This window comes from Juglans regia, chromosome 6 (assembly GCF_001411555.2).
Source record: "Juglans regia cultivar Chandler chromosome 6, Walnut 2.0, whole genome shotgun sequence".
Taxonomy (NCBI): domain Eukaryota; kingdom Viridiplantae; phylum Streptophyta; class Magnoliopsida; order Fagales; family Juglandaceae; genus Juglans; species Juglans regia.
In genome coordinates, this window is record NC_049906.1 from 38,158,448 (window position 1) to 38,175,953 (window position 17,506).

At 36.4% G+C, this 17,506-nt stretch overlaps 3 protein-coding genes across 3 annotated transcripts; 2 read left to right on the forward strand and 1 right to left on the reverse strand.

Moving 5' to 3' along the window:
- Positions 1–536: 536 nt before the first annotated feature.
- Positions 537–1,921, forward strand: LOC109019824 (probable E3 ubiquitin-protein ligase RHY1A). The gene is made up of 3 exons (XM_019002199.2): positions 537–1,121; positions 1,226–1,341; positions 1,478–1,921. The coding sequence occupies exons 1-3, from the start codon at positions 951–953 to the stop codon at positions 1,764–1,766; spliced, it is 576 nt and encodes a 191-aa protein (XP_018857744.1). The 5' UTR covers positions 537–950; the 3' UTR covers positions 1,767–1,921.
- A 3,156-nt stretch (positions 1,922–5,077) lies between these two features.
- Positions 5,078–8,333, forward strand: LOC109019822. The gene is made up of 5 exons (XM_019002198.2): positions 5,078–5,640; positions 5,925–6,740; positions 6,851–6,930; positions 7,055–7,126; positions 7,410–8,333. The coding sequence occupies exons 1-5, from the start codon at positions 5,311–5,313 to the stop codon at positions 7,699–7,701; spliced, it is 1,590 nt and encodes a 529-aa protein (XP_018857743.2). The 5' UTR covers positions 5,078–5,310; the 3' UTR covers positions 7,702–8,333.
- LOC109019821 (E3 ubiquitin ligase BIG BROTHER-related-like) lies at positions 8,070–13,641 on the reverse strand. The gene is made up of 6 exons (XM_019002197.2): positions 13,363–13,641; positions 10,170–11,156; positions 9,755–9,928; positions 8,876–9,018; positions 8,493–8,603; positions 8,070–8,375 (listed from the first exon to the last, which is right to left on the reverse strand). The coding sequence occupies exons 1-6, from the start codon at positions 13,480–13,482 to the stop codon at positions 8,297–8,299; spliced, it is 1,614 nt and encodes a 537-aa protein (XP_018857742.2). The 5' UTR covers positions 13,483–13,641; the 3' UTR covers positions 8,070–8,296.
- Between the last annotated feature and the right edge of the window lie 3,865 nt (positions 13,642–17,506).

The following is a 17,506-nucleotide window of genomic DNA, read 5'->3' on the forward strand; positions in this document are numbered from 1 at the left end:
GTATATGAAAAAACATCGGAATATATGTGTACGTTTGTGAAAACTTTGGAATATAAGTGTGTGTTCTATTACTGATTTGCTTGTTATATGCGATTTACTGCTAGAAAAATTCTATTCATTATTTTTGCACACCATACACCATATATTTTTTTTTAATCTTACCAAATGAGTGGTATATGAATGATGAGTAGAAGAATTCAATATGTTTAAAAAGAATAAAACCAAAAAAAAAATTAAAAAAAAAAATGTGGTGTGTGGGAATGATGAGTAGCAAAGCACAATGCCAAAGAAACTGAGCTATCTGATTTTTTGGATCATAAGAAGCAGATGATCAATCGATCTCTAGCCACGGCTCTTAGCATTTGCCGTTTCCTTTTTCGTATGCAAAACCAGCAAAAAAAAAAAAAAAAGGGGGCAACAACATGTATGCATGAAGATGAGGGGTTACAGGTTAGTCAGGTCACGTGGCTCATTCTTGTTCCTAAGCGCTAGCAGGTTCTGTGGTCATGCGGGGAATAATAGAGAGGTTGGTGGCAGACTGGTGAAATTGCTTTTACAGCTTTCCTCTTAACCCTCTCCTTCTTATTCCTTTTATTTTAACTCCTTTTCCCACTTTGAACCCAACCCATGAAACTATATATAATTTTAGAGAGAGAGATATTGAAGGAGATAAAGACTGATGTACCGTGTAGCAGCTATCATTGGCATGGACCCGTTTTTGTCTCCCACCATCTTTCAATGATTTTGCACTGTAACTGATAATTTTCTCCGCCAAGCTAGATATATTACCGGGACAATCGAATTAACAGTCGGTTTCCAATCAAACAAGTGCTTTAAGATTTCTTTTTATATGGGTGGAAGCAGGCAAATATTATTAGAACATATGAATTCTCACTAGGAAAACATCTTTCTTTTTTCCTGATCTTTTGAATTCTTTGGGGTTGTTCTCAATGGCTGGAATGCTTCCTGGAGTTGAATGTGCTCGAAGGAGACGGTTCCATCAGAGTGGTGCTTGCTCAGATTCACCTAGTACTGTGGCTGCACTTGGCGGGACAAGAAGGTCCTCATTCTGCTTGTACAGAAGCAATCATGAACCCCAGCATACCTCCACCTCTTCACAGGTACATGAAGCACTCTTTCTCTCTCAAATCTTTCATTTTTTTTTTTTTTTCAGGTGAGAGTTCTTATTTACTCATGTTTTGGATTTAAAAAAAAAAAAAAACAGAAGAGAAGTTTATTGAACCAAGTATACCGGGATGAGAATCTAGGAGAAGTAGCCAGAGAAGCAAAGGAAAGATTAGATGAAAGGTTGAGAACACAAAGAAAATCAAAAACCAAAAGGTAGCTTTTATTTATGGTCTATCTATCTGTAAACTAATTAATTAGCTCTTGATTCCAGAATCCTCAACCCCAATATTCATCGAAGTTAATGTTTTATTTTCGTTTTCTATTTTTTGTGATCGATCTTGGGATACAGCACACAGAGCTTAAGCTGTGTTGAGGGCAGATCTATAGTACTAGAGGAGTTGAATACAGAGATGTTTGGGTTCAAGAAGGGTAGGTCAAGAAGGTTCAGTTGGGCCAAGCTGAGGTGGAAGGTTTCAGACCAAGACGAGTGTGCTGTTTGCCTAGAAGAGTTGAAAGGCGTTGAGAACCTGGTGCACCTGCCTTGTGCTCATCGGTTTCATGAGAAATGTTTGGTGCCATGGCTAGTGAACAATGCTCATTGCCCTTGCTGCAGAATGGGGATAATCTCCTCTCAGTAACTTTTGATTTTCCTTAACTTGTAGATATTAGTACCTTTTGCATTTGGTAGTAACCCATGAGTCTGAACATTTTGTGATTATTGCATCCTAAAGATTCATGATGCGTCTCATCTATTAATTGATCTTCAAAACATCCCTAAAGTTTGGTTTGAATAGATGAATTTTGATTTGTTAAAGTAGTTTCAATTGAAGAAATTTATGGGCCTAACTCATCTCATAAAATTGGTTCTACAAGAGAGGATTGTCCATTCCTTATAAATATGCCCAAGACCTTGTCCACAGGCAATGTAAGATTATTCCTCAATACTCTCCCTTACATGCAGGCTAGTATTTTTCCTAGTCTTTGTCACATGGTAAGTAGTGTGGGCCCCATTTGTCTTATGGCAGGTTCTGATACTATGAAAAAATTCATGGACCTAACTCATCTCATAAAACCGGTTCTACAAGAGAGGATTGTTCATTTCTTATAAACATGCCTAAAACCTTGTCCACAGGTAATGTGAGATTATTCCTCAACATCAACATCCCTAAAGATCATTCTCTTGCACCAGTTTGATTAGATCAATCATGCTTTTGGCATTTTTTTATGAGAAAACCAATAGGTCTTCTACTATCCTGAATTACTGGTTTTTTAGGCTCTAATTTGTTAATTGTTTACCGACAAAGTCTTGGAAATATTTGGACGAAACAACCAAAGTTGTTTTTGTCATGATACAAATTTGGTTCTTCCTTGGAAAGGGAAGCCAGAAGTTGTCATTATTATCTCTTAAGATTGTGATAGAAACAATAACTAGACAGGGATGCAGATTAATGAAGAACAAAAATACCAGAATTAGGCTAACCACAAGAAATTGCACGGCCTTGCTTTGTTTTTCTTTTTTTGTAAGTTTATGTGACTGATCATCGAGATATATATGTCTGCATCGATCATATATATATATATATATATGAAAAAATCTTTTCATCATTCATTTTCTCATCATGCTTTTATCATCCTATGATATGACATTAGATGATTGAAGACTATTTATTATATTTCACTTCTGAACCTATCATCTAATGCCACATCATAGGATAATGAGAGAATGATGAGAATTGAGATGATGAGTAACATCTCTCTCTCTCTCTCTCTCTCTCTCTCTATATATATATATATATATATATATACATTCAGCGCCAAGTAATTGATCTCTATATATATATATATATACATTCAGCGCCAAGTAATTGAGAAGCAGTGACTCCAAAATGACATGATCACATGCATGCAGCAGCTTCATGTTATTTATATATCCCGGGACAAAATAAAGGTCTCAATTCATTAAATATGAAAGCCTGGAGTGGCCGTACTCATGATCAAATTGATCAGATCATTCTCCAACAAAACATTTTACCTTTATTATAAATAAATTATAGATTTGATAATGTGAAATTCAAAGTGCTATATGAATACTGTCCTATGTATCATTGATTAATATTGCTGGATAACTGACAATTAATATATATGCATATTAGAAGAGAAAAAGAGATAACATATAGCTGTGGAGGGCTATTATTAGTTGATTCATTCCTTGTAGAAAAGCAAGCAAGTGATTCTGATTGAACCAGAGATCGCTATCAGTATCCATTATTCTTTTGCCCCCACTTTGAAAACTGCAGTTCAAATAATGCACCACTTTTGCCTGTAAAGTGGGCCAATAAGCATAGGAAAACTTCTAGGATGGTTCTGAAAGCTATCCTGGTGGCATGTTGAAATCAAGGAAATTAACTTGTCATTAATCAATTTGCATGAGGGTGATAGTGTCATCCAACTGCAAGGTTGGTGCAGATACAAAGACATACCCTTTTTTTTTAGTACCTGCATTAATATTCTACATCACTTTTGTGATAGTGGAATGTCATTTTTTGGCACTTATAATTAACTTGGAACAACCACCCTATATAAATATTGGAAAGATGATTATTAGTGGAACTGGGATTACCAATATCTATGTGTTTTTCCTTGAAAGCACAGAAAAATAAGAGGTTGAGGGAAAAAAAAGGCATAATATTATTGGTTATCTGCTTGACCTCCACGCATATTGTTTTGTCTTTTGTGTATAGGTTGTGTTATGGGCGTGTTTCACCACCACCACCACCTCACAATCACCTGCAACCAAAGAGTAAGATGGCTTGGGGGTTCGAGGGAACGCCTCTGATGCCTAAATCAGTGACTGAGATAGTTCTTGAGTATCAATAAATCAGATGTCTATTACATATATAGATTCTTCTCTTATATAGAGCTTTTGAACCGTTCTATTGTTAAATGATAATAGACATATATGTTATTCAAATTCAAACCTAGAGATCATTAGAGTTCATCTCTTAGAAAATTTGAATGATAACCGTTTGGATTCCATGCCATCGTTGGATAGTTATCTAGTTAGTACTGGCTATGGGCTGGACCCTCTTGATACTGAGCTAGGTTCTAGTAGTGAGGTAGGCTTCGGGCTCGAGTAAGGGCCCAGGCCCATGTAAGACTTAACCGGTCGGAATGTCCTCTCCAGGTAGGTATTGAAGTGGAAGTTTGAAGCCCATCTTTGATAATTTGCCATTATTTCTCAAGGGAGGATATAATTAAACAATATGTAGATAAGTTAAATGGGACTGATCAATATATATATAAGGTGGAGATTGAGTACTGAAATATTCATGAATGGGATGGGGTCTATATATATATATACCACCATCCACAATTAATTAAACATTGTATGATTGTCAAACATGATGGGTACAAGAAAATTTCAGCAAAATTACAGTAACAAAAACAAGTTTAGTACCAAGGTATCTTAAAAAGAAAAAACCTATTTACACACTAAACACATCGCTGATGTGAAATCTATCTATGTTTTAACCTTTATTATAAGAGAAATAATAGTTGCAGTCCATGCAATCACTTTGAAAAAAATGAATAAATACGAGATTCACATTAAAAGAAATTAATTTTTTAATAGTAGATCTCATTCTTTTTTAACACGATTGCATGACATTTATACACTCTATTACTGTATGTAGTATTACTCTTCTAATAATTGTAAGGGATCCTGTAGCAAAGTGATATGTTTACAACCAAGTGTAAAAAAGTTAGGCTAAAAGTGGCTTTGCCTAAAGTCTGAAGCTAATTCTCAATCCACATATGGGTGGCAATCCCAATTTCATTGGACGGGCGTAAAACGACGCCGTATCATATGCAGCAACTATTGTGACCACACCCCCACCTTGTTTGAGCATGTTCAGCTTGCTCATACTCCCCCGCAACGGCTAGTTTCTTGTGACCGTTAAGACCAACCCAAATTCAAAATCTGAAACCGAAACCCCCCCAAGCACACTACACTAAACAACACAGAGACGAAGAAAATCCTCCATCTCCTTCCAAATACAAATACCCCAAAATCCACACAGGAAAAAGAAAATCCAAAAGAAAAAAAGAAAATCACAAGGAATTCAATTCCCAGCTAAAAATCTCCAGTCTTTGTTTGACACAGTAACAAGCTTACGCACAAAAATGGTTTACTCCTACACGCCGACGTACTACTCCACTCTCCATGACTCAATCACCTCTCTGTGCAAGACCATCTTGCCACTCGGACTCAAGAAGCGGCTGCAGCGCTTGCCGGCTTCTGATCACAAGCTCTCCAAGCTGCAGTCGGATAATCTTAAATGGCAGCAAGATTCTTTCCACCAGATGATGAATCTGATGGGTCTTCACAGAGAAGGGATTTTGGCTGAGACTGAGGTTTCCGCTTTTCGGACGCACTTGCTCGAGACCCTCATCGCTTCTCCCGTGGAACATGAGCAGCCGGTCGTATTAAGAGATAAGCTGCTGTTCTTGCAGGTAAGTTTGTTAACCATCCGTTCCGGTTACTGAGATAAATGGAAAACGATATTTTTTTTCCTCGAATTGCATGTTTTAGGAGCTTAGTTGGCTTAAATTTATACTCTTTCTGGGCCTAACTCAACTACCAGGCTTCCTATTCAGCCTACGATTTCAAAAAGTTGCAGTTTTTCTTTTCATTGGTTTTCCCAGAAACCAAAGGGGTTGTTTAGCCTTGAAATTTTGTTTCCTAGAGTAAATTGAAGATATAAACTTCTCTTTGTCCTTTATTTTTTTTCTTCCAGGAACTTCTTTATGGGAAGTGCATTTCCTCAGAGGAATATCACGCTTCAAAGAGGCCGTTGTTGCAGAGACTGGCAGTTCAAGGAGCTGAAATCGAGGCTAGAGATGTAATTGCTGCGGGACCGACAGACCCAAAAGAGAGCTCAGAAGAAAATTGGTCTGTTATTGACTTAAAGGATGAGAAATGCTTGCTAAACAAAGAGAATTCGAATTCTAAGAGTAAATTGAAGCACGGGTCAACAGTGAAGCAGATCAAAGGAGTTGCCTCAGTGTTCAGCTTTTATAAAACCGGAAAGAGCAAAGAAGAGAAGAGCGTATTTGACTTGACAGCAGCACATTTAGGCTCGGCAGACTCAAAATTCTCGTCCCCTGCCTCTTCTAAGAATGAAATACGGCATTCCAAAGAAAACCCATTTTGGGATAGCCATTTTCAGCATAAAGAAAGCGAAACAAGGTCGATTCTAATGCCCGAAAGCTTGCCAGTGGAGTCCGTGAAGAGGAAACCTTTTAAGACTCTGTTTCAGAGAGAGCAGAGAGAAGGACATGGGAGTGGTGGTGATCATAATGATGCTGGTTATGAGGAGAGAGCTACAAAATCTGCAAAAAAACAATGGGGGTTTGAAAAGTTCAAGAAATGGAAGAAAAGTGACTCAGAGGAAGAGACAGCTCCTCTGTCTCTCAATGGAAGATTAGACAGTGAGGCTTATTTGGAGTCTGGCCGGCTTGTCGCTAGCCCTATCGGGGAGGGTCCGGACACCAAGCTGATAAAACAGAAGTTGCATTCGGATGGTTCTCCGTCTGATTTCTTCATAGATAAGGTCAGGGGTTAATGTTTCAAGATCCATTCATTTTTGTGTTGTGTAGTTGGACTAAATTAACAGTTTTTTTTTTTCTGGACATTGTATTTGGTTCATTTTGTTATGTAAAGGTTTTAGGAGACAAGATAAAGAAGGAGCTAACAAGAATCCAGACAGAGCTTTGCACCACAAACCCCAACCTCCAATTCTCGTAAGCATTTCTTTTGGGGCCGTTTCTGTGTGCTTGCGTTTGCATGTCATAACTTCAAAGTTGGTACTTATGAAAGTTTGTCTTAAAAATATGCTGACTTTCTCTTCTCTTGTGACTTTATCAGGAATGATCAAATTGAAGCAATTTCGACCAAGCTTCCTGTGGACAAGTCCGAACTGAAAAGTTTCTTTCCTGAGTAAGTCAACTTCTCTGTTCTCATCATCCATGTGACTCTGAAAAATGTTCTTATTCATGTTGTTAAGACAGCTAACCAAAGATGCTTACAAAGCTAACTCTAGAGTTAACTAATCGGACAAAGAGTGTATTAATTTTCCTATTCTAATAAAAAGTGGAAGCTGCAAGACTTAAATCAAACTCAGATAATTATCATACATAAGATCATAGGGTTACATACTCCCCATCTCACCCTCTAAAATTCTTTCTTGTTTCTGTTTTGGATGGTTTCGTCTGTGCTGAAGACCGTGGTGTGATCGTTACGGTGATGTAGTGTTGGATGTGGTGAAGAAAGAATTCAAAGATCATGTTGGAGAGATGGAAAATATGAGAAACGCCTCCAGAGAGAAACATGGCAACTCAATGCGATGGACAACATTTGAAGATGATGAGAACTGTCATCCAAATCTCTTTGGTCCTCGTGATAATTCATTCCCTAGTAGTAGAAATGGTAGCCAGGGCCTCCAAAGCAATCTCTTGTTTCAAGACCAGAATCCCTTCTGGACTCCAAGGCATGGCTCTTCTTTGCTGGGTTAGATGAAAAGCTTTACATTAGTTCTCTCTTTCTTGAGAGTACTGTTTCCATCGTGCTATAGGGAGACTTGTACCCTTTTCCGTCGTTACTTGCATGTTTGTCTTCTAAGAATCTGTTGGTGTATGAACCCCATTAAAGTATTTCAAGGAAATTAAAATGCTTTTTGTGCCGAAAGTCTTTTGGGATATTGTTTAAAGCGGTTACGTCACCAACTTGGTCACTTTTTCCCTGTGGGCTGTGGGGGTCTCCACAGCTAGCTAGTCTTAGCTAATGAAGTTCAATTTCCAAAGCTGTTGAGCTTTTGTGGCAGAGGAATGAAAGTAATATAACTAGAGATATAACATTCAATTGGTTACATCACGCTTGGGACTGATTTAGAATGGATTGATTCCATTGATCACATTTATAACAGGGCAAAGCCACAAAATTCCAATTTCTAAACCGATATCATAAAGTTTTACGAAACCAAATCATGAGGACAAGATGCTAAAGGAAAAATAACAGGAAATTCTGATACACGTCAATTTTATGAGGACAGTGAATGTATATTTCATGAGTGGGGTGTTCATCACTATTTACAAGATATGTACAATTCTATCAAAGGGAAGGGATTTCTGAATGAGATACAGATGCTTCTGCGACCTCACGAACATCTCCTCTACACAGTGGACATACCCTGCAAAACAACAATAAGGAGAGGGTGGAAGAAGGGCATCAGGAAAAAAAAACAGAGAGAGAGAGGAGATTACTATACGAATAAAGGACAATAAGACGGGGGTTACAATTACAATACCCGTGTATCTCTTTTAGCCATTTATCAACACAAGACATATGATACTCATGGTGACAGGGAAGAACTCGGATTTTGTCCCCTTCCTCGTACTCAGCAAGGCAAATGTAACACCTGCCAATTTAATTAGTATCATTAATAACTGAAATATCAACCACAAACACGTATAATAATAAATAAGCACTCTTATGATAAACCATTATAATAGGGGTAAACTCTTTATATGAATCATTACAAACATATGTACACACAAAGACACTAACAAGCACTCGCGTGCATGCACATGATAGTTAATTTAATTTATCTACATAAGCATTTATTAAGTTATTTTGATAAGTACTCTACTTAAGCATTTATATCTAACCAAACTGATATAAGAGACATACTGTTCTACATCTTCACTGGCCCCAGAGGCTTCAACCTTTTTGTGACTCTTGAGAGGGAAAGAGTTGACGACTGATTCAGGTGCCGGGAGTGAGACCATAGATAGGGAAAGTGACACAGGTTGGCGATGGATTTCATCCAAAACCTGCAAATCATAAATTAAAATAAAACTAAGTTACCGAGTTAATTGCTAGAGTTCTACAGATGTCATCAACATCCAATGCTCCAATGGCAAAACGAATAGATAATTTTTTTATGGGTACGTACAACTCACACACCCACCACACAGGATTGATCCCCATGCCATCACTCTTCACCCATTATGGAGAAAAGAGATGCTGTTTGGCACAAGGCCAGATGGATCATTGGCAAGTACATAGAAATAATTTTAATTGAATAGCCATGTAACAAGAAAAAGATAATTGTGGATCACAAGATATAAGTTAATTGTGGTTGGCATTCCAACAAAAAATAAGTTATGGTTAAAACAGGAGCATAGCCACCCATAATTGAACAAAAAACAGAATGACAATGGGACCAAATGAAAAACAATAGAAAAACTAATAGGAAGTTAATAAGATGGGGAAGAATCAAACCTAACGTTAAGTTGGACCATCAATGAATCAAACCTCACCTTTAACTTGATGGATCTTCCAATGTCTCCACATAATGGCCATAGCATTACCCAACAGAAACATTGGATCAAGATGGAAGTTTTTCCAAACATTACCTTTTAAGCATTTTCAAAGCTATATGAAGCATTGTGAAATATAGAACCCCTAACTTTCCCCAGTTTATATATTGGAATAAAGAACGAAAGACACCCACAAGAAATCCCAAAGCCCTCTCTACCAAAACATGGCAGCAGAAAAGAAATTTACCTCAAATAAAGCCTCAGCAAGCATGACTATGCGTGATATACTTGCACGGGTGCTAGATTCTTCGCTCATCAAAAATGACTCACAAGAGCATGTACCATCAGGGTGGAGACCTGATGGACAAGCTGTATTTTGCCTCCCATTGTCATCAAGACTGCCACGAACTCTTTCCCAGATCTGTAGCATAAAGATTATCCATAGAGCTTAAGGTAAAATTTAAAAGTACTATATATCACTTCAGTCACCCCAATGCAACCACTACATAGACAAAGGCTTTGCCAGATTTTGTAAGATATGGAGATAAGACACAAATAAAGTCACAAATGCAGGTTGAGATTTTATTTATATAAGTAAAAAATACAGCTTGATATGTAAAGGTTACCAAAGTATAGTATAATCAAGATATTCTGAGAATCACCTCAGATCTTGAATGCCGTCGCTGTTCATTCAAGCTGTGAATTCTACTGCCCAGATGTCCACGATCACCTCCAACTCCATCAAAAAAGTCACTACTCAAATCAAGGAGCCATCTATCATGAGATCCTAGATCATGAGAATCATCTGTTGAAAGAAGAATAGAAGGAGAATCACTATGTCTTCTAGAACTACGTCTTGAAAAAGCATCCCAAAACAGTCTTCTACTATTCCTTCTGACCTCTCGGTTACTTTCATCAGCATTGCTACTTGAAACAACACTAGAAGAGATAGTCACCACATCAACTTGAAGTACACCTCCATCTCCCCAGCCTTGTTCCCTATTGGAAACAAGAAATCCTAAACCTGAAGGTATTGCCTCCTGAAAAGATTCATCTCCCAGCGATCCGAATGTCATAGGTGGATTGGAATCATGAGGAACAGAATCAGGGTCGGAGTTTTCAAAGGCAGTTACTTCACTAATGTGATTATCAACAGACACTCCATTGAAACTTGAATCTCCTAGTTCTTGAGGACTTGAGCTGCTAGGATGAGCCTTGGGACATATCTGAGGTACTCCCTTGTCCACTGAATTATCAATACCACTGTCTACATCCTTGTTAGTGGAAACATTAACAGAAACTGGATCTGAAGATTGTTGTTCTTTAAACGACGTACTAGCTGTAGTACTACTATACCTACAAGACTCATCATGACTATGATCAGCACTTACCTGATGAGGAGGAACTAGCTCCTTACTTTCAGACAAGCACTTCCCATGGTTACTTGTTTCAACATTTATTGAACCATCTTCAACTGCAGGATTCTCAATGCTGCTTCCAGATAAGGCCCCAGTTTCAGTAATTGAGTAGGAGAGCCTTCCTGCACCAGTAACAAGAGAGGTTTCCTCTATGATGTTCTGAACTACATTGATGACTGGATTTGAATGTTCTGCAGAATTCACATGAGATTCAACTGCGCAATCTTCCATCTGCAGTAGAAAAATGCTTGTCTATTAGTTGCTTCATTATCTTAATTTTTGAAGAGCAAAACTCATTCACAAGAAAATTGAATAGAATAAACGTAGTTTGAATGTTAAAATAATTGTATAATACATCGAATATTTTTTTGAATTTAGAATAATTCTTGATCACTTGATTCTTCTTGTGAGACAGGGACTAAATAAAATTTTGTCATATCACTTCCTCGATAACTCAAAGACTGGGATAACTGTTTGCTTTCACTTTTCTTCAGGCTCTCTTACATATAAAAACTGGTGAGGTTCAGTTGCACTAATATAATATGAAAATCACACTTTAATCAACACTAACTAGACCAAAAACCATTTCACGTTTATATTAAAAGGGTGAGACAATGGTCCCAAACTACATCTACAAGCAAAACTGTTGGAAAGCTTCAATAAAAAACCATGGGTACATTTTCAGGACATAAATCTGCAAGAGGACACAAAATTACCAACAAGAATTTTTTTTATAAGTAAACATGTAAATTACCAACAAGATAAGCACATCCAAGAACAATATATCAGCCAGAGCCTCTAAAAGAAGACGTTTAAAATACTGAAAATTGCGGGTGATCTAGACAAAATGGCATATTGCATTGAAGTACTAAAACACTGCCACCCCACTACGTCCTCATGGGTGCACTTAAGCTCTACCCATGCAGACGTTTCCTTCCAAAATACAAAACTATTCTGCTATAAAATGGAAAATACGTATCCCAGCAGCATTTGGAGATGATAAAGGGAACTCCTTATAGATAATAGTGGAAGCTTTTTTGTTTGAATAGGTAAATGAAAATTAGGATAAAAATGGAAACTTGATGCAAGAAAGTTTCTTATTACTTAAGAAATAGACTCTCACATTTACTTTATAGAAGTCCTCTATCAGGTTCCTTCTATGCAAGGGCATCGAAAAATTTCTGTAATCAGTTACCATATAAGGAAATTTAACAAAACAAAAAGTAGAAAAAAAACGGGTAAAGCAAATCCAAAATTAAATCAACAACTTGGGTTTGTACCTATTATTTTCTCATGATACTTCACTTCTTCTAAAAATATTGGTTTTTTGGGTCAAAGACTCAAATATAAGAGAATGAGATTTTTTTTCTTTTACTTATTTCCTCTCTTAATGCACTGTAAATCATCTCACTCTTGACTACTTCAAGGCCACATCCAACTAACAAGCTTCATCACCTCCCCGATAGAAGAAAGAAAAAGAAGAGGCCGAATTATAAGAAAACAGTCTTCAGAAGCATATTGAAGAAGGGTTACAAGGAAACAAATCTTCTTCCTAATAATTACATGCCTCAATTACCATCCAAACTTCAACCTTTCTCCAAGTAGCTTTCAATAGTAACTATCCTGAGATTAATTTTTGGGGTGGTTTAAAAAAAAACATGTACTAATGCTGAATTCCCAAGACGATGATGTTGAACTGCTGGGTCTTGTTTTTAGTAAGTGATCTAGTCCAATTCAGTAAAACCAACTCTGTATTCAAGAACCTAAATCCTTCGTTTAATCGTTTTTCTTCATATGGACATAGCATGACCGTATGGTGAAACTAAGAAATTGCAAGAACCAAACTTTATGCAAGAGAAGCCATCGAATGAATGACCCAATACTTTCCACTTGCTTAAGACCCCAAAATCACATAATTAACAACTATAAGAATAATCATCAGAACATCACATATTTAACATCTATCACATCTATCACAACCATCACCACATACCCAATAAAAAACACATTTATGAATACATAAGAAACAAAGATCAGAACATAACTCCAAGATAACCCCATTTTCATTTTAATAAGGAAATAATAAAAAACCGAACCCCGGGCGATAATTACAGGAAAAGGAACCGATATTCCGCATCAACGGGTCAAGACCAAATCCTCCAAACGTCAACATTTAGGATTGCAAAATTCACAGTTCGAATGGAGAAAGAGGAAAAAACCGTAGTATGCCTATCAGTTTCCAGGAAACAAAAACACCTTTCCTTGATATTGATGATGACGGGAACGGAACTCAATCCCAAATCATACAAGAGTCATAAACTTGAATTCTCAGGTTCAAAATTGATCGCCAATAAGGATCAATAGGAAATGGGTTTGGTTAATAGAAGTAGAAGATTAAAGCTTTTGTTAAAAATGATGAGTCATGAGTGAATGGTACCTGATGGGTAGCGCGAGAAGTGGAGCCACCGCAGATGAGAGAGAAGACCCTGGAACGGTTGGTGCGATTTACTCGGGCCCGAGAAGGGCGTGAGCCCAGTCGACTACTGCTAGAACCCATTTGGGAGAGAGAGAGAGAGAGAGAGAGAGAGAGAGAGGTGGGGAAGACGATTGAGGACGATGATAATGGAAAAAGGAAGCACAGAGTCACAGACAGACACAACAAGAGATTCGCTTTCAAATTCCAATTCAATTATTTTAATTAAATAAAGACACGACTTGCGAGTTCAGGCAGCGTCTTCTAAGCTTCTCACTCCTCCTTTTTTGTCCTTTCACTTTTCCTGTTTTTTGTTTTCTTTATTTTTTTTCATCTCCATCTCTTGGTTATTTTCCATACAATACAATACAAGGTTTCATAACCACCACCGCCTCCATCAGGTTTATGGTCAATCATGAATTTTCTCCATAAATTATTCTATATATTTATCATGAGTTCCATTATAATTATTAAATAAATTAAATAATTTTTTTTATTATTTTCGTACCACCCATTTTTATTTAATAATATATTTAATGTTTCAATAAATAATTTATAAATTAATAATTTTTTCTCATAGTAATATTCTCTATTTCATGTACATCGTCTATCATATAGAAAAATGATATTACAGTGTTAGAATTGGTAAGTTTCATGCATTTTTTTTTTTATAAAAATGAATAAATCTAAAATTCACATGATTTTTTTTTTAATAGTAAACTTTACTTTTTTTAAATAAAGTATACCGGACTTGCACATTTTAAAAGTGTATATATCATTACTCTATTATACAATGAACTCAATAGTCTATGTCATAAGAATAGAAGACTAGCATAACAAATCCTAAGACCAGATCCGTTGTGCTTTTTGGAATTTCACCTTCTATATACTCTCTCATTATTTATCAATCTTGTTTTTGTAGGTCTTCATGCAAAAATGTTTTAATGAATAAGATGTTATCATGTCATGTTTCAAGTAGAGATCAAGTCTCGTTGATAAATTAGTTCTATTCAAATTGAGTAAAAAGTAATGATACACTTACAATCTATTTTTCATTTTTAATAAGCAATGACTAAGGTTGTGTTTGGATGTTGAAATGAGTTGAATTGAATTGAGTTGAGATAATAAAATATTGTTAGAATATTATTTATTATTATTATTATTATTTTGGGATTTGAAAAAGTTGAATTGTTTATTATATTTTGTATTGGAATTTGAAAAAGTTGTAATGATGAATTGAGATGAGTTGAGAGGATTTTTGGTTCCAAACGAAGTCTAAAGCTTATATTGCAGCAACATTATAACAATTACAACAGAGATTTCACAATTCACACCACAAATAACTTGAAGAAATGGTGATACAAGAAACCAAAAATCACTAGTGATCATTTTAATGATTGTTTGTGGTGAATGAAATAAGAACTAGGGCCGGTTTAGTTATACAAAATCAAACTATCTTATCTCATTTCATATAATCATTACAATTTTTTTAAATTCCTATATAAAATATAATAAATAATTTAATTTTTTTAAAATTTTAAAATAAAAATAATATTAAATAATTATATTATAATAATATTTTATTTTATTTTTAACAAAATATTTCATCGCATCTTATTTAAACTGCGTAACAAACCAGGCCTAAAACATCTTTGTAAAAAAAAAGATAATGGCCGGTTTTGTTGCTACAGAGATAATGCCTTGCAGCATTTATATACTCATTGAAATTACTTAACATAAGCAATTAGTGGTCACTATGTGGACAAATAAAAGTCATACACCTATTAAATCGCTTTTAAAATACAGATTAAGACTGATCAACTATATATATACACCTGTCCAAGCCATTCACCTTTCATAAAAACAAAAAATATATATATAATTAAAAGTTGAATTGACAGTAATTAATTTATTTCTAGTGAATGTGATAGCATCATCTAGAGAAATCCATGGATTTATGGTAGCTAGGCAGATGATGTACACCTACCAGAACCAAACATGGGTCTGACTTGCAGTTGTGAGATTAAGCCACTTCACTTTATATAAATTCCACAAGCTATCTCGATACACTTACATTTACAAGTTTCACAAGAGGAAGCAAAATAAGCTGATCATCATGCATAACCCTCCACCACCAGACCCTCACCCCCACCACCCACCACCACCCGATGCACCACCCCCAGGACCACCACATCCTGAACCTCCTCCTCCACATGGTCATCCTCCTCCTCCAGGTCCTCATGCGCCTCCCCCGGGACCTCCTGAGCCACACAAACCACATGATCCACCTCATCACCATCACCCTTGATCATGTCGACTGGAAGCATACATGTGTGATATTGTATGGTGTAAGAGCGAGCGAGCTAGCTAGCCAGGAGTATAAGCTATAGTTATGGCTTTTACTAGTTTGCACTTTGTACGTACCTTTATACAATAAGCTTGTGCCTCACCTTTTGTGGTGAATGTGTGTATTTATATTCAAAAGTTGATCAATAGACTTTACAGTAAGTTGTTCCTTGGTCTGTGAAGATCATATGCCTGTGTATTGAGCATCTTCCGGTTGCTACGTTCTTATGTTCCTGCTTTTCTTTAATGAGGATCAAGATAAAGTGGTCATGGAAGACTCCTACAATCAGTCCAAACAAACAAGCTGCAACACACATCGTTTCACTGCAACTTTTAGTTGCAGTCTAATAGTCTATTTATTAGACTATACAAAAACCGCTTCAAGCGGCTTCCTCTTAGTGGGAAATGGCTCCAGATCCTTCTTTTTTTTTTTATTCCACTGGTGTTGCATTTGTTTGTTTTGAAATGATTGTTGGGGACTTCCACCCCATTGAATCTTGTATCATGTAACCACTTAGTTTATCCATGAATTTGCTTGCTTAAGAAAAAAAAAAAAAGTTGTTCCTTAGTCTTGGAGGCCTATTGCTTATTTGCTACTTCAATCTAAAGTCTCCAAGTCTAAGAGCAAACTTTACCGCTGAGAAATAAGATCAACAGTACTACATGTATTCCTAACAGATGTTTGATTTGCTCTTTATATCCCATACTGAATATCACATATATTCCCAAGCAAGAAGTTTTGGCCTTTATAATCATTTCAGGTTATTCTAATCATATCATTAAATGGTCATTTTAGAGTGTAAATCCATATGTACTCACGGCCAGGACTATGTATGAGAGCCAGTTTCCAGTTAGAAAGCATGAGACTTAAATCATCCTACTTGCAAAGGAATAGCTGTCAAGAATTCAAGGGGGATTGCAAAGGCAAGGCATGCACAAACTACATGCAATTCAATTCTTGATCACTGTACTAGACTTGATCTCATGTTCTAATTTCTATACGCCGAGCCACTTATCGTCCTTCCTTTCACTCTGAATTTGCCTCGTGCGGGGGGGGCAAGCTTAGTCCCAAGTTACTTCTCCTGCATCTGTTAAAGTATCATACCTAACTTGCAATTGTTGAAGTAGTCCTGTTCAAGTTGGAAGTCATCCTGCTACGTAGGACTCCGCGTCCTTCTCTCTTCGTGCGTGGTTAAGATCAAATAAAAAAGCAAGGGTTTTTACTTGTTTATATATATGTTCATCACATTAGATGCATGGCTCCATTAGTGACTTGCAAATACCAAGCTAAACGCATTTACATCTTAAATTGGCAAAACTTGAATCAGAATGTATTCCCAAAGTGGCTTTAGAGCTTTAGCTTGGGCCCTTTGGGGGCAATCAAGAAGTATTTCTCATTGGGCTTGAGCTCAGAGTGTGATAAAATAAAAGAGGTCCATTAATTTGTTAGCATCTTCCTCCATCCTACTCCATCTTCTTGGACAGTTTTATTGAGAAATAATCTCACATTATTTATAGATAAAATTTTAGACATGTTTATAAAAAATTAACAATTCTCTTTTGGAGAATCGGTTTAATGAGATAAGTTAAGCCCGTAAATTTCTTTATAGTATCAGAGTCTGTCACAAGATAAATGAGGGTCACACTACTTATCTCGTGACAAGAATCAAGAAAAATATTAGTCTATAAGTGAGGGAGGGTGTTGAAGAATAATCTCACATTATCTGTAAACAAGATCTTAGACATGTTTATAAAGAATGAG